This window comes from Argiope bruennichi, chromosome 9, assembly GCF_947563725.1.
Source record: "Argiope bruennichi chromosome 9, qqArgBrue1.1, whole genome shotgun sequence".
NCBI classification, from domain to species: domain Eukaryota; kingdom Metazoa; phylum Arthropoda; class Arachnida; order Araneae; family Araneidae; genus Argiope; species Argiope bruennichi.
The window spans coordinates 28363152-28380380 of record NC_079159.1 but is presented as its reverse complement, the minus strand read 5'-3'; the positions used below and the strand labels follow the sequence as shown (position 1 = coordinate 28380380).

At 30.0% G+C, this 17229-nt stretch overlaps 1 protein-coding gene across 2 annotated transcripts in view; it reads left to right on the top strand.

The window, feature by feature from the left end:
* The window catches only part of LOC129984157 (receptor-type guanylate cyclase Gyc76C-like), a 554740-nt gene that overhangs the window by 319531 nt on the left and 217980 nt on the right, over window positions 1-17229 (top strand). For both annotated transcript variants that reach the window (XM_056093958.1, XM_056093959.1), the window contains one exon: window positions 10065-10211. In XM_056093958.1, coding sequence (XP_055949933.1) covers window positions 10065-10211 — 147 coding nt within the window. The remainder of the gene's footprint in view (window positions 1-10064; window positions 10212-17229) is intronic.

Here is a 17229-nt window from a genome sequence, read left to right as displayed (position 1 = left end):
AACTGGCCTTCTAAGTCTTCATCCGACCTTGGTCTAACCATCCTTCAAATCAACTTAGCCAAATCAAAAACAGCTACTTCAATCCTGGCTAAAACGGCCATGGTCCATCTTCCAGATATAATACTAGTTCAAGAACCTTACATAAATGAGGGAAAAATCACAGGAATCCCATCTTCATGGAATCAATGGCTTTCCAACAACCAAAAAGCAGGTTTAATCGCCCTTCCTTCCTGCCGAAGCCCAGTTTTTCTTCAGTCTACGGATAATTCCACAGCAATTAAAATACAAATGGATAAAGGCCCACTGACAATAATTTCCTCCTATTCTTCGCCACACTCAAACATTTCAGAAACTTTACAAGACCTTGATGTTCTTCTCAAGAGCATCGGAACGGAAATGGCTCTCATCGGGGCAGACCTTAATGCTCACAGTAGAATCTGGGGATACAGAGATGAAAATGCCAGAGGATCCTTAGTGGAAGATCTCATAGCAGCAAATCATTTGTTTCTCCTAAACGACAAAAATTCTCCCCCTACTTTTGAAACTAACAATGGAAAAGGCTGGCCAGACCTTTCAATCATCAAAGGAGCATACCTCGCCTCAATCTGTAATTGGGAAGTCCTCGAGGATTACTCTCTAAGTGACCATAAATACATCAAAATTCATATCTCCTCTCAACGCAAAGGCTCGAGCTACTACCGTTTTAAAACAGCATATGGCGGTCACAGTAAAATGATTCAGCAACTCAGCACAAAAATCCCAGAGCTTCTCAACTCAATAGCCTCTTCTCAGAATCATGAAGATCTCTCGTCAGCCACATTTAATTTACAACTTGAAATCTTCAAGGCATGCAAAACAACTTACAAGGTAAAAAATGTCAAGACTAAACATAGCATCAACTGGTGGACACAGGAGCTCGAAATTAAGAAAAAGGAACTCAAGGCATTAAGAAGAAGAGTACAACACTCTCAAGGGTCTCTCAAGCAACATTTTAAAGAAATAGAATCAAAGAAAAGAAAGGAATTCAAAAAGGCCACCAAAAAAGCAAAACGGTCCTCCTTCCATAATCTCTGCACCGATTCAACAAACCCATACGGTATACCATATAAAGCATGCATCAAAAACGCCCAACCACCTTCAGAACTCTTCAAGCTCTTGGGGAACTCCAACGTAGGGGAAGCTAACACATTCGCCCAAGAAATCCTCAAGGCTCTTTACCCTCCAGCCCAAGATACTGCACTTCCCGAAATCCCTAATAGTCCTTTCATTCCGGAACCACCATTTTCAAAAAACGAAATAAAACAAATCCTTCGTAAAGCTCCGCCTAAAAAAGCACCAGGTTTTGACTCCATAGACAATATAATATTGAAAGAAATTAACAAGAACTTCCCGGATATTCTCCACGCCTTCTTCAATAAGTGCCTCCAACTGCAATGCTTCCCTACTCCACTCAAAAAAGGAATGATAATACTATTTCACAAGAAGGGTAAGAACAAAACAGACATCAGTTCTTATCGCCCCATCTCTCTTCTTCCCACCATTGGCAAAACCCTTGAGAAACTCCTTTTGCAGAGACTTAATTATCACCTCAGAGTAAATGACTTGCTCCATCCAAACCAATTTGGTTTTAGGGATGGAAAATCCTTAGACCACGCAATACAGCAATTAACAGAAAAAATCCATAATTTCAAACAGCAAAACGAACACATTCTGGTAATTTCTTTAGACATCCAAAGAGCTTTCGATAATCTGCAATTCTCTTCCATCCGCAATAGCCTCGATAAACTTAAATTCAATTCAAAAACTACAGAAACACTTAAAGATGTCCTAGAAAATAGAGAAGTCCTTCTTCAAACATCTCAAGGTACTGCCGCATGGTCACAGCAGAAAGGCTGCGCGCAAGGATCCTGTTCTGGACCAGTTTTTTGGAATCTTGTCGCAAACGAAATTCTTTCTGAAAAATGGCCACCTAACATTCACCTCCAGGCATTTGCCGACGACTTTGTTTTTGTACTAGCCGAATCAACAAGAGCAAAATTGAAATCAGCCGCCCAGGATGCTCTCTCAATCTTCAAGCGCTGGACCGACAAGCATCACCTTCAAATCTCCGTAGAAAAATCATGTAATATCTTGATAAGCAAATTAGTCAATGGCCCAACAATTAAATGGAATAACGTAACAATAAAAAGGCAACAATCTTTAAAATATCTCGGCGTTACTATCGACAATAAGCTAAACTGGATTCCTCACCTCCTTAACACCAAAACGAAGGCGATTCTCTTATACCAAAATCTCAGCAGAATTGCTGGTTCCACATGGGGTCTGAAAAAAGAATTCAGGCGTCATCTCTACTTAACCGTTGCCGAGAAAATGATCCTACATGGAGCATCAGCTTGGGCCTATCCTCTCTCATCCCGACAACAGAGAATCCTAATCTCAATACAGAGAAAATTTCTCCTGAGTATTTCTGGAGCATTCCGAACAACATCCACGGCAGCACTGCAAGTTATAGAAGGAATTCTTCCACTTCACATCAAAGCGCAAGCAGAAGCAACCTATGTAAGAGTAAGTCGTCTTCAATTACCTAGCCATTTTCAGAATATAACATTCCATCCTGAGAACTTCGAGATGAAATGCTCTCACACAAAAATCTTCCCCTCAAACTTTCTTCTTGAGGACATAATTTCCCTCAAACACGAATTCCAACCTACAAACAAGACGGATATTTTTACAGATGGGTCGAAAATCGAGGGGAAAACCGGCTTCGCCTACTGCGTATTCCAAAACGAACAAATTACTCATCAGTGGCTCGGCAAACTGAACGAAAATAATTCTGTCTTTCAGGCAGAGCTGCTGGCCATTAAGGAAGCATGTAAATGGGCTAGCAAATACGATCATAACGCTAAAATATGGAGTGATAGCGAGTCTAGCTTAAAAGCGATCAGTTCATTCTCCACCTCAAGCCCAATTGTTCAAGAAATTCAAGCCATTCTGCTCCCCCAACCTTCTATTAAGTTAGGATGGGTTAAAGCACATTTAGGTCACAACGGAAACGAGGTTGCAGATTCCCTAGCCAAACAGGCCATTTCTGCAGGTACGCCCGTTCAATACCCAGCTCCTAGAAGCCATCTGAAATGTATTGTAAATGAATTGAGCATACAGCGATGGCAAGAAGAATGGGATAATGGCTCAACTGGCAGAAACATCCATCAAATCATCTCGAAAGTGTCCTTTAACCCATCATCTTGGAATAGGCTTGACATTATCTTTGCAACTGGCCATGGCCCTTTCCCTTCATATTTCAAGAGATTCCATATTAAAGGATCTGATCAATGTGGCTGCGGCGAAGTAGGCGATCCCCTTCATTATGCCACTAGTTGCCCTCTCACCATATCTTTTCATCTCAAAAAACCCATCCACGACCTAGAAAATATCTGGTGGACCAACGTTATGAGAAACAAGATGTCCAAGGTTAAAATTAGAAATCTTGTGCGGTTCCTACAAGAGAACGAGGAATTGATTTCTCCAGACCCAAGCCCAGTATAAATTTTCGTTTCATTTCTCAATACTCCCCACTCACTCATACTCGACACCGAACACCTCCCTCATCATTATAATATTGTATATAGTTACTTTTTATGTGTATTGATGATATTTTATGCCTTTTTATGTGTATATTGATATTTTATGTCTTTTTTGTGTATATTGATTTTTTTGTCTTTTTATGTGTATTTCTTTTATCTTAATAAATACTCCCACGTATATCCTTTCAACCGACAGGGAATCCTAGAGATTCCAAGTTCGGGGATATTCTGTGGCCAAAGAAGAAGAAGTCCATCCATAAAAATTAGTGACTTACTATAACCAATAATTTCAATTTTGGAAATCAATGATATAGATTATAAATTTCATATTATTTAATACTTTCATTTGTTTAATACAGTCAACCGAGGCATTACGTAATTTAGTTATATTTACCAATACGAAAAGAAAGATATTGATTCAATAAATACTGCAGAATTAAATAGTAATATTAATTTACTTATCCTATTTTGTTTCATTATTTTATAAGAATTATAAGTCATTATTTTATAAGAATTATAAGTCATTATTTTTTAAGAATATTAAGAGTGAAAAATAAGAAAATTTTATTTCTAGTTGACAAATTCGAATTACAAAACAAATAATACATTATTTAAACAATTTGATTTTTTTTTAATTCTTCCCATAGTCAGTTTACTTTCTATACTCGTGGAAACTATTACTATTTTTTCAATGAGTCCCGATAGATATTTTTTCAATATTCAAAACACACAAAAAATAAAAAAAATCGTGAAAGTGCTTTCACGTTTAATTATATGCCGCTTAACTTATTGACTAAATTTTTTGACGAAAAAAAATTAATGAAGGCTTTCACCATGAAATTAAACGCAAATGAATTTTATGACAGAACGGATGAGTGAAACAGAATAAAAGATAAAAAAAAATCTTTATTTTCATGAAAGTAATTAAAACAGCGTTAGTTGCTTTTAAAAATTTCAATTTTAATCATAAGTGTTGGTACATGCCATTACTTATTTTAATCAAGGATATATCATTTAATTAAAATGTAAGGTTTGCCATTAAATAAAACTCTTAATGAATCAAAAAATACCTACATTCACATTTTTTATATATACACTGAATTCTGATAATTATGTAAGATTATAATGATGTATTAAAAATGAGTTAATGCAATGGGTCAATTAATTTATTCATATTATTGTAAAAATAATCAAATTGAATGATAAGTAAATTCATAACTATAAATTTGGAAGCTTAATTTAACCGACATGATGATAATTATCCATCGTAATTATGAGTAACACACAATTGTGATAAATTTACTTCTAATTTATTATCAATTAAATTGTCATTCACCCCATTCACTAGATAGATAAATCGACAGAATTTTAAAATTCTTGAAAATAGTGCTAAGAATTCATAAGCAAAAATGATGTATTCAACTCTAATTATTCAATGCATTGCTCTTTTTTTTTCTGAGTATATATATTGTTAAACTTTGTTTATCAATTATTCTGAATATTTATGGTCTTTATATTATTGTGAAAATAAATTTAGATTTTTTAACAGCATTTTTAACATATTTTTAAAACTAGCAGTAATATTTTAGTGTGGATTAAAACCGTAATCATTTTTGTTTGCTTCTAAAATTGAAATATTTTTTTTTCATAAAATATATATTATTGGGTATGAATAGTTTCTTAAAATCGCATTACAAGTGTATCCCTTGAAATAATTTTTTAAGGCATAAATAATTTTTACAAATTGCGCGGTATACATTACCTCACTTTAAAACTTTTGATTTCATTAAGAAACAATTTGAAATTGATCTTATGTTTGAATACTGTATTCAAATGTCGATTCAAGTAAAATGAGATATTTTGCAATATCGTTATGACATTTTGATGCTATTATATAAAGTACTTAATATTGCACGATATCTAATGTGACATGTGCTATGCTGAAACTTCACTCTAACCACATCAACATCAGATCATACTCCTGAACTTTGTTCTGCAACAGTTAGAATGAAAGATTATAAGATTCCCTTCATTTATCCAAGCGTTTTGATATTGAAAACATTGTTACATCTACCATCCGATATTCAATACCTTTTATTAAACCATCTTTAAGAAGCAAATATGATACAATTTACTGTAAAATAACAAACTCTTGATGTGAAAAAGAATCTAAGTGAAAAAGGGGCGATAAACATTGCATATACTGAAATGTCTTTGAAAAGTGACTAATGAAGATAATTAAGATTACTGTTAATCAAAGACCATGCCTTAGTTCCTATGATAGCTTTGCAATTTTCGTTAATAAAGCAGGTATCTTTTATTTTGAACACTAGGGAGATTAATTTCCTGTGCTTCCTTTGGTGAAATGAAATAATTCTGTTACAGGCATACCATAATGTTGTACCTTGGATCACTGTTGTCTCCATAAACAAATGCATTGTCCATACATCTATGGAGACTACATGCATCTCTTCATCATGTAATTTCCATCTTGAGAACAAAAGCCGACCTATAGAAGATGTCTCTTTCTTGTAATGAAATACCTTATGTCCTGTAAGAAAATTAAATTTTGTGTCGAAAGTAGGTGTTTTGTTTAAGTATGAGGTTCGTACCTCATATTGAATTTTTGAAATGCTTCATCTATCCTGCTGTGCATAAAAACAATTAATCAATCCATTAAATCTCTGTAGATAAATTCTACTTCTGTTTGAAACGAAAGCTTATACTGGAAGTTCATAAAATATGAAGAAACAGTAGAACTTAGAAGATAACCAAGCATGAAAATACAGAACAGGCCAAGTAAAGCAATATTCATGATTTATTATGTCTAAGATGCTAATCACAGGCGGTAGAAGGTACATAAGGATTGAAGTTACTGGAACAAAAAGAATATCATCTTTTGAATATTAGAATTATCTGCATGGATGGGGATTTGTGATAGATCAAAAATTTAAAAAAAGAATTGTAGAATATCATCTTTTCAGACTGAAATTTCCCAGTCATATTTGTATTCTTTCTGCCGATGATGAGTAAACGAATATCTACTTAATTTAAGAAAATATCAAGAAATCCGAAAATAATAGATTGGTATTTGGTAAGCTATAATTATATATATATGATATACTACTTAATATTCTACTGAATTTAAGAAACGCTCAAGAGATCTATAAATAATAGATTGGTATTTATTTGGCTATAATAATTAAAAAAAATTCTCTATATTTCACTGACCAATCTAAGTGTAAACCTTGAAATAATAATTCAAAGTTTGATGAACTCTCTTGATCACGATATAATCGTGTCCGAAAGTAAATGTGGAAAAATAATATTCATAGACAATAGCAGCCACGCGTTTCAAAAGTGTTGACGTTTTTTTTTTTTTTTTTTTTTTTAATTCTATAAAACTTTACAACATTTTCAGTACAGTGAACTACTGAATCAGTGGAAAAATGCACGTACATTTAGTTTTATTAGTCAAATATTTGAGCGCTCAGCTGAAAATTCAAATAAAATAATTTTGAAACCTGAATGGATGGGGATTTATGACAAATCAAAAGTTTAAGAAAAAAATTGTCGAATATCATCTTGTGAGGCTGCAATTTCCCAGTCATATTTGGATTCTTTCTACCGATGATGAGTAAAAGAATATATACTTGATTTAAGAAACTATTGAGAGATCCGAAATATAAGAATTCAACATTGTCCTTCTTCAAGAGGACAGATGTGGGAAGAAACCCACGTCCTAATCTGATTTCTGGTCATGGCATTATAGGAAAAACATGCAAACTAAGATGCCACGAGACAATAGATTGTTCTCTGTATAGAACTAATCATACCCATTGGGGATGGCTAAAACAGGAAAAAATGTGAAAAAATAAAATTTTCATAGGAAATGATGAAAAAAGTCAATAAAGCATGGCGATTTCTATGAAAGCAATAATATAAGAATTTTTTTAATCTCTGTTATTACAAATAGGTTGTAAATAAACGTTCGAATCTGAGTGTCAAACAGACGCAAACCCATTTATTATTTAACAATGCAGCTTCTGAATAAATTCCAATTGAAAGTGTCTTTTATCATTCCAAAAATATGCATGCTTGTTTTTAATTATACATTTACACTCAGTGATTTATCGGAGATTCGATGAGTAATGAAAGATGCAAGGCTTATTTTAGGACTAAATTCCGACTCACATGCTAATACTCTTTTATCATCTTTCTGATTTATCTACAATTTACACTTGTCCGAGACATCCAATCCCTTCTTCTCCAAAACCCAAAGATTCTCTTGAGATGGATCAAAACCCATGCTAATGAAGTAGCTGATATTCTCGCAAAAGCAGTCACATCGAAGGTGTTTTAATTGAAGCTCCAAAACCCCGGTGCCCCCCTTAAACAACATCTCCAGGAAATATTTATAAGAAAATGACAAAATGTTTGGGATAGTGGATACACTGGTCGCTCTGCTTATAAAGCCATAAAAATAGTAAAATTGCTACTACTCTCCTGGTCTCTTGGAGAAATCCTCTCTGTCACAAGACATGGTCCAATGTCTTCTTTTCTTCACAGTTTCCATTTATTAGAAAATGACTATTGCTCTTGTAGAGAAGTCGGCGATCCAATCTACTTGGTGACATCCTGCCCTTTTACTCTTTCATTGCACATCCGAAAAGCCTCATCTTCGTGAGGAAGTCTTTGGTACAAAAGAGTCCTTAATAATTCTTCTAACAAAAAAAAAAAAGAATCATAAGCCTGATTTGATTCCTAATCATGCTTATTGATTAGGAATCTAATTGATTTATCAAGGAGAACTATTCCAATAAGATTAAGCCTATCATTTTTTCTGTGCATTATTTAATATACCTCGTATTCTTTTTTATAATATATCCTTAAGCCCTTCAAATACCTAATTTTTATAACTGTTTTATTTTTCATTCATACTTGTTTATCTTGTGCATTCATGTAGTTTTGTTGTACTCCAAATATTTTTCATTCTAGTATTTATTATTTCTTGTTAAGTTATATTTATTCGTATTTTGCCATTTGTTTGTTTCTTTCCAACTGATTGCTGTGTAATTTCTTTTAATAAAGTCCACCTACATCTACACCAAACACCGAAAAGGAGTCACATGAGCTCTAGAAACGGAGATGTGGTGTGGATTTAAGTGTTTACCCTACAGTTTACGACACTTGTTTGATTTTGTTTGTACAGCATATGCTTTACTTCCATATTTTTTTTAGTCATTCTATATAGTATCAGCAATAATCCTCGATTTTTTAAGAAGATAAGGAAGAAAAATTTATAATAAAATATAATTATTTTAGAAAGATTGAAACGAAATAAAAGATTATAAATACTACAAGAATTGGCTTCTGTTTAAATAAGTTTATACTAACATATTCTAAAAAAATTCCATGTCTTTTTCCAGATTTCTAACAGATCTTATTTTGGTGTTTCTGCAAACAACAAATAAAGGATGGCAGCCTGTTATTTTTAGCCTACAGGCTCCATTGTATAAGATGGTAGAATTTGTTTTCAGAATTTCAAACAGATTGTGATTTGTTCCACATTATTGATGTTCTATTTCTCCACAAAATATATTGGATTCCTTTTCCCTTCATGTTGTATTATATATAAAAGTTATTTCGGCTGCAATTTTACTTCCAAAAATCATATTTCTTGTAAGAATCAGAATTTTACTACCGAAAGAATCTCGAATGCTTTTGTTATTTCTTTTTCGCCATTAAAATTTTGAAGCTAGAGGTGAAAAGGCATAAACTACACTAGAATATCTCTGTAAAATATTTTATATATTAATTAATATTTTTAATCAAAAACTTGTCAATTTATATTGATATAAATATCTATTAATATTTTACAAATATTCTTTTTTTCGATGAATAGATACTTAAGTTCTAATATTCATTATATATAATATTTAACATTTAACAGAAAATATTTGTAACGAGTTTGCATTACAAAAATGATATTCTACTTCACTCTTAATATTGCAAGCGGCATAAGTAATTAGGCATTTTGCATTTAACATTAATCAAATACTTGTTTATTCATGGTAATATGAAGTTGTATTAAATTATTCAATAGTACAGAAAAATATTATTATGGTTAAAAAGCTATTTTTCTTTGCAGTTTTGCATTATCTGCAAAGGAAACTGTCATTTCTGAAATCATTGCCGAAACTGTTGACTAATTAATCAGTATTAAGTATTACTATTAATGATGCATTAAATTTTAATAGCTTGGATTTTAGAGTATTTCTAGAAACAATCTCAAAATTAAAATGACTTTTCTTAAATACTGATTTTCCAAACTACACTTCTTAGGGAAATATGTATCTTTATTTCAGAGTTTGAATAGTTGTTTTAATGTACTTGTATTAATGTTTCGGTTCTTCTATGATTTCCCTCTTGTTAATATATATATTCAATTTACAGTTCTTATATTTTTCTTTTTTGCAGTATATGTCTTTTTTGGACGAATTTTTGACCTCATCGAGTTGATGACGAAATTACAGATGCGAAAACTTCTGGATACGAGAGAATATGTGATTATTTACATAGATTTAGAAGCTTACTCTGAGTCCGCATCATACAGGTACTTCTGGCGTAAGTAACGCAAATACTAAATAAAAAAAAATTCTCGTTTTGATAGTAATCGAATGTAAATAAAAAGAAAGTCCGCCAAAATAGTACCCAGCCTTCCCCGGTTCATACTTAGAAGTCAATTATTTTACGTTAAAACAAAAATATTTCTGCTGTCCTACAAATATCCTTTCAATGAGCAAACAATTCTAATTTACCCCTTGAAGCATCTTCATATTAATAATAATTCAATTTTTTCAAGACTTAACCTCTGGTTTGGATTACAATTTCAGATTCTCCAGATTAAATTTACTAGACTTCATTTGAATTTTCCTACTTCAAACAGGGGAGTCTTAGATTAAAATATAGGTTCCTAATTCTAAATGAATGCTGCATATTTCGTTATATCTCAGAACACAGAAGAAGGATTATAATATTCTATCTTTAGGTTGAACTTCCTTGTAAAAAAAAATAAAATGTTTTCAAATGCTTTGTTTCAAAATTAAAGTAATATTTTATAATTTTAATTGATTATTAAACTCTTTTTTAAAATGATTGAAATGGGATGCATGAAAATTTTGATGACAATCAATAAAACAACAATTGTAACTCCATTATATAAAACTGTAGCCATTTCCATTCAATAGCTCCAAAAGTATACAGTTAAAGTGCAATTTAAATATGAGTTGTCTCTATCTCTAATGTATATTTAATTTTATATACAAATTTAATTATATGATATTTTTTAGGAAATTAAATTTTATCTATTTTAAGCCGTTTTTCTCTGTAATGAAACTTTATATCTGAACAGAAATTTGTTTGATAGCTTAGAACCTTTCAAATGTACTTAGAAATTCTTTTTTTTTTCAAAACGACAAATAGAATGAGATTTTCAAATGATAAACAAACTTCATTCTATCAAATACGCCATTGACTTTTAGCCTAGCTTATTTAACAGGAAACTGGATGCAACTATTACCCTTTTAAGAAACGGCCACCCTGGACTGGTACAAGCACTTGTTGAAAGAATTCACACTTCGATATGCAATTTGAAAATATCTGTGTCAGTTCTGCTCATGCTAATATAAATTTCACGCATTTATATGCTCATGTATACATTCATAAATGCTTACGTTATATATATAATTGTCTATGTACTGCCAACTAAGGTTGTCATGGACAATAATTCGAGTTCAAATTTTCGGAGTAACTTACCCAGAATTACTTGTTAGAAACATTACATTCTTTTCATACTTTGTAATATAATTATTTGAATACATTCATTTAAACTATTTTGAAGAAATTTCTAACATTAGTTTAAAAGATTATAATTTCTTTTCAAACATATTTTTATTCAAAGTTTATTTGACGTCAAAATCTTGGTTAAGACTATTTTATAATATTCTTATTGTCATCTATTAAGCATCTCAGCATCTTTCCAAGACCAAAACCTTTCTGAAGGGTGAGATATAACCAAAAAATTCGAATTCTTAAATGAACATTTTTCTTTTAATAATATCTATGGGAAATCCTCATCTAATGAATAAACATTCTCATTATTTTTTCGCCAAATTACAACTGAAGTTCGCCTATCCACATTTTATATATAATTAATTAAGACATTTATGTTTATCCATGAATTAATTTTTGCCAATATCAACGGAAAGTCTTAATACACGCAGAAAAATTTCTAAGCTTATCTCTAAAGGCAATCTAAATATGTATTATTTCATTCGTGAATTACAACGGGTCTGCTATTAAATGGACAGGGATAGAACACAGGGGGAGTGTTTTAATTCAAGATCCAGACTTAAAGCGAGTCACAGGGGCATTAGTTTGACAAGTTTGTAAAAGGAATGTAATTAAAGGAAGGCATTGGGGAATCGAGAGCGATTTAAGGTATTCGACATTCATAAGAATTGGAACAACTCGAAGAATTTTATTAAAAGTCGTAGCATCAACGTTGTCTGATGTCTTAGAATTATTTTCCGCCACTTGAACTGTAAACAACTTAAATCATTCATCCTAAGGGATTTATCAAATCACAGATCAAAGATATTTACTACTCAAAGATATTTAACAGTGACTTTTAGATTTAATTAAATAATTAACCAAAAATATTAGCTTAAGTTAGCGTATCTCAATGTATAAAACTTATAGTCTGTGTATTTTTGAAACCATTTATCTCTATAACGGTTGATATATTCAAACAAAATTTTAGTGTGCACTATCCAAGATTTTTCTTGTCCTTTTTAAAATTCTCATCATCTGTGTCGGCGTTTGGTTGGCGAAAATAAGTCTAGATTCTATCAAAGATTCTTTGTATATGTGAACTAAGAACAATTTTGAAAATAATATGTTATTTCAGAAGCAATTCTAGATATTTAACAAATATCCGAATTAATTTTAGTTTTCCAAATAGCACTCACTCAATTTCAAAGAAAAGATAACTTATGTGCCAGGCTTGCTGGTTTTCATTAATGTCAAGTCCCTTGAGTACTTACTTCCAAGGTTTGTTGTTGACATTTTGTTACTATTGCTTGGCAAAATTGACCTTCAATTCGATCAAAGATATTTTGGGTAAATGAACTTGTAGCAATTTCGAAAACCAAATGTTAATTCGGATGTCATTTTGATCATCTGATGAAAGGTCAAAATTGATTCTCCCTCTCCTAATAGCATTCAATCGGATTCAAAAAAGGGTAAAAAAGTCTCAAAAACCTCTCTGCTTAGACACAATATAGCAAGTCGTTGTTTAATTCGTCACCTCAAATTCATTCATTGACATGCCATTATTGATTATTTTATGTCAGATTTCTCAAGATATGTCCAACTATCTACCAGAGAAATTTCATAGCAGATCTGAAAGTGACTAAATCTAAATCCATGCTGAAGAGTATTTCTAGAACCACAGTCTAGATGATTTCATTTTAGGTCTCTTTATTCACGAGAATGTATGCAAATATAGCACTAATATGGGTTTAAAATTTATTGATTGAAAAATAAAAATCATTACAAAAATTTTCACCATTGTTAAAAGACTAATTAAATTAAACTATTCCGATTTATTTCTTTGAAAATAATTGTTAAACAAAATTATTCTTTTTTTCATAAGCCCTTTTATTTTTATTATCATATATATATATATATATATATATATATATATATATATATATATATATATATATATATATATATATATATATATATATAATTTGAATTCTATTATACAACATATTATCTATTACATTCTATTTTGTCAGGAAAGTTTTATGAACAAATATTCTGAATTGTTAACTGTTACAAAATTCTGAATTGTTCAATTATCCTAAACTGTAAATTTCAATAAATTTTGAATTCAAAAAATTTAATGATTCTAAAATCTAAGTGAATAATAAAAGATTTTTTTAAAATATATTTTCATCAAAAATCGCAAACTATTTATTAAGATTCATTATTCTTAAAATATCAAATCATATAAAAATTAGAAAAATGTATTAACTAAAATATTTTTTTTTTCTTTTCTTCGCAATCATTGAGTTAAAATAGAGCACAAATTGAATCGAATTTCAAATTTTTATAGAAAGTGAATGCATTTTCTTTTGTGTGAAATCTGCTTCTTAAACTTTTGTAACAATTTTGTCGAGTTAGGAACAAAATGTTTGAAAAAAAAATGACACAACATTTTTATCATTTCCTTAATACATATATCAGCACTGCACTATATTCTTATATATAAACTTTCCATTCTGTACATTTTCTCTATACTAAGTTTTTCAATACATTGTCTCTTTTTCGATGCCAGTTTATTGAGCAGCTTTATCAATTTCCGACCGATATCTCTCCAAATGCTTTTTAACCAGCCCTCTGGCATTATGTTCATAGATTGGAAAATCCTTTCCCATGATTCCTCCGAGTCCTTTCTTCCTTACATAGCATTTGTCTTTTTTTACCTCATCTTGAAAGAAAAATATTTGAGGCATTGTTGTCCTGGGACCTTTCTGGCGCTTGAAAAGTTTGTCCTGTTCGCTTCGATGAATCTTCTGGGATTTCTTTAGACTTTTTTTGGTCATTTCTTTTGGATCAACTATAGTTGAAGTTTTCTGCAGAGCTTTGAGTTTAGTTAGCTTTTGGAAGTTGAAAGATGAACGGATAAGTTAGAAAGAAAATGCAAATATGGATTTTAAACTTATTTTCTGAATTTTTTTTCATAGTTAAATATTGCTAACAGCAATTTCATAGAAATGTTGAAAGGCTTACTAATTTCAAATATTCTAACTAATTTTCTTTAAAAATTTTTTTAAATAACAACTCTTTCTTCTTTTGGCATATATTATTACTTTAGTGTTCACTTATTTCTGTATTTTTATGTGTATATAAGTGTGTGTGTTTGCGTGTGCCAGGCATTATCCTTAATCAACAGTAATTTTATGAAATAATTGCAATAAATAACCAAATATTCTATATTTTTAATGTATATATATATATATATATATATTAAAAGTATATATATATATATATATATTAAAAGTGTATATATATATATATATATATATATATATATATATATATATACTTTTAAGGTAACGTATATATAATCAAGTATATCTACTAACTTATACAATTATATATTTAAAATGATTCCGGCATTTAAAATAACAAATATTGTAAGTAATTGTCCTCGGTTTCTCCAACCTACTTTTCAAAAAAGACTTTTTAATTAAGTTTATATTCATTGTTTTTGAGTTTCAAGTCAATGTAAAAGAATCTGGAATTTTAGAAAATTAATATCAAATTATATTCAGCGTTGCTTTTCTGAATTTACTTATACTTAAGGATATATTTTATTATATTTTACTCAAATGTAAAGATTATATTTTATTCATTTTTACTGAAAATGCTTTCTTTTTTCAACATAATAAAACATTTTTTTTTATCTTAGTATTAATAGTTTAATTTTTTTCATGGCGTTTTGCAATAAAGAAGCATGTTTTTTGGCTGAAAATAAATATTGCAAACATAGACAAAATATTTTAATCAAAATGTTAGAAACTGGCTAATAATATTAAGTATCGCCTTTCTTTTATGCCAGACGCCTATTTCATGATATTTTGTTTATTCCATATTAAAAAATGAATAGTTTACTGCAAATTTTCAGTTTTTCAGCTTTTACTTAAAATCTGATTTCTTCTGTTTTAGAACACTCAGGGTAATTCAAAAATTAATTCAATGTACCTGAGAATATTTTCTTATTTAAAATATCTAATTTTATAAAGTGTTCATTATTCAAAACTATCTTTAATAAATTATGATATCAAAACAGCAATCATCTAACAGCAGAATTCGATGTGATTTAAGATGCAATATTTAAACAAGAATATTTAAAATTAGTACTTATTAAGTCACATTTAACTGAAATGTATATTTATAAAGTAATAATCATTCAGTAATAAACTTCAGTTTTTATCTGCAATTTCTTGTTTTTTCTCCATCAATGCACAGAAATTCCAATACATTATTATATTTTTATATGGCTAAAATAGGTCATTGTTTGAAAAACCAGTGTGAGTGATCTCAACCTAAGCATTCTCACGTACTCTTTAATAAATAAATTATTCCCCACCTTCCTCCGTATAAAATTGTGGACCTCGGGCATAAAACATAGCCATCATGTGATAAGTTTTTAAATTCCTGGAATCACACACATGAGTGTTTTATGCTTCGTAATATGGTAAAGAAAACTAAATTTTAACATTTTTTTTCTTTGAAAGATGGAAATCAAAATTTGATACAGAACATTAGTAAAATTAATTATTAAATCATCATTAATTACTAAATTTCATTCGTTTAAAATCGTTAATACTTTCAAATGCATACAAAACTTTAGACTGATATACAGTAAGCCCTTTCAAGATTTTATTATAAAATTTGATAAACAGCTACATTTCAAATATTAAATTTTGTACCAAATTTAATTTATCTTGCTTAGTCCAGTTGGAAGTTTCTACTAGAAACAGCCAAAGAATAGATGGATGGATTTCGTTTAGAATTTGACAAACATCTAAACATTTAATTACTATACAAACCAAATTTTATCCTCGCTAACTTATTTTTATCAGCGAGATTTTATCAGCATTTTTTGTGTTTATTGTGCTCACTGACATACAGAGATAGACATCATTTCAGTCTTTTGAATTCTAGGAATAGGTGATTTCATCAAAATTTCAAATTCGAATGTTTTGAAGATCATATTATTATTATTATTTTTTTGTATACATTGTACACCAAAAGATGTAAAAAAAATTAATCATTATCTTGAAAGTCACTTTTAAAGAAACTGAAGCTGTTTTCATCTGAACTTCTTCTTTTAAACTACATCTGTCTAATTTCATTATATCAAAAATTAAATATTTATATGGAAATATTTCCAAAATATTTCAACAATATCTCTTAAAATTATATATTCAAAGATAAATTTTTTATCTCCATATTTTCTACGTTCAATAAAAAAAATTATTCTTGCAAAATAGTTTATTTTTCTTCTTAATTCCATGTGCTAATTTACTACTAATATATAACCTATTTAACTATAACGGGAAGCGTGGGTTGTGAAAACTATTCAGGACTAGTTATATTTATTTTAATGATAAATTATGCATATGCATATTTTAAATCATTTTAAAAACACGTTATCAGATAATTCTCCTTTCCTAGCTTGTGTACAATGCTTTGTCTATTGAAAATTTCCTTTTAACCAGAAAGCCAGTTTACTTTTTTTCAAAGCAAAATGTTCTCAATATTTATCATTCAAGTTCCTTTGCTTCTGTAAAAAAAAAGAAATCTGAAGTTTAAAATTTGTTTAAGCTTTTTGCTTCAAAAGTACGTTTACATAGCTTTAGGAAAGATTACTGATTCAGAAAGTAGCTTTATGTCAATGTTAAAAGCCTTCTGAATTTCCTCATTCTAACTTGTTTTCATCGCACAGCATTTTTATTTTTTCGTCGATGTGTGCGTTGTTCCTGAGATCTTTTTGCATAAAGAT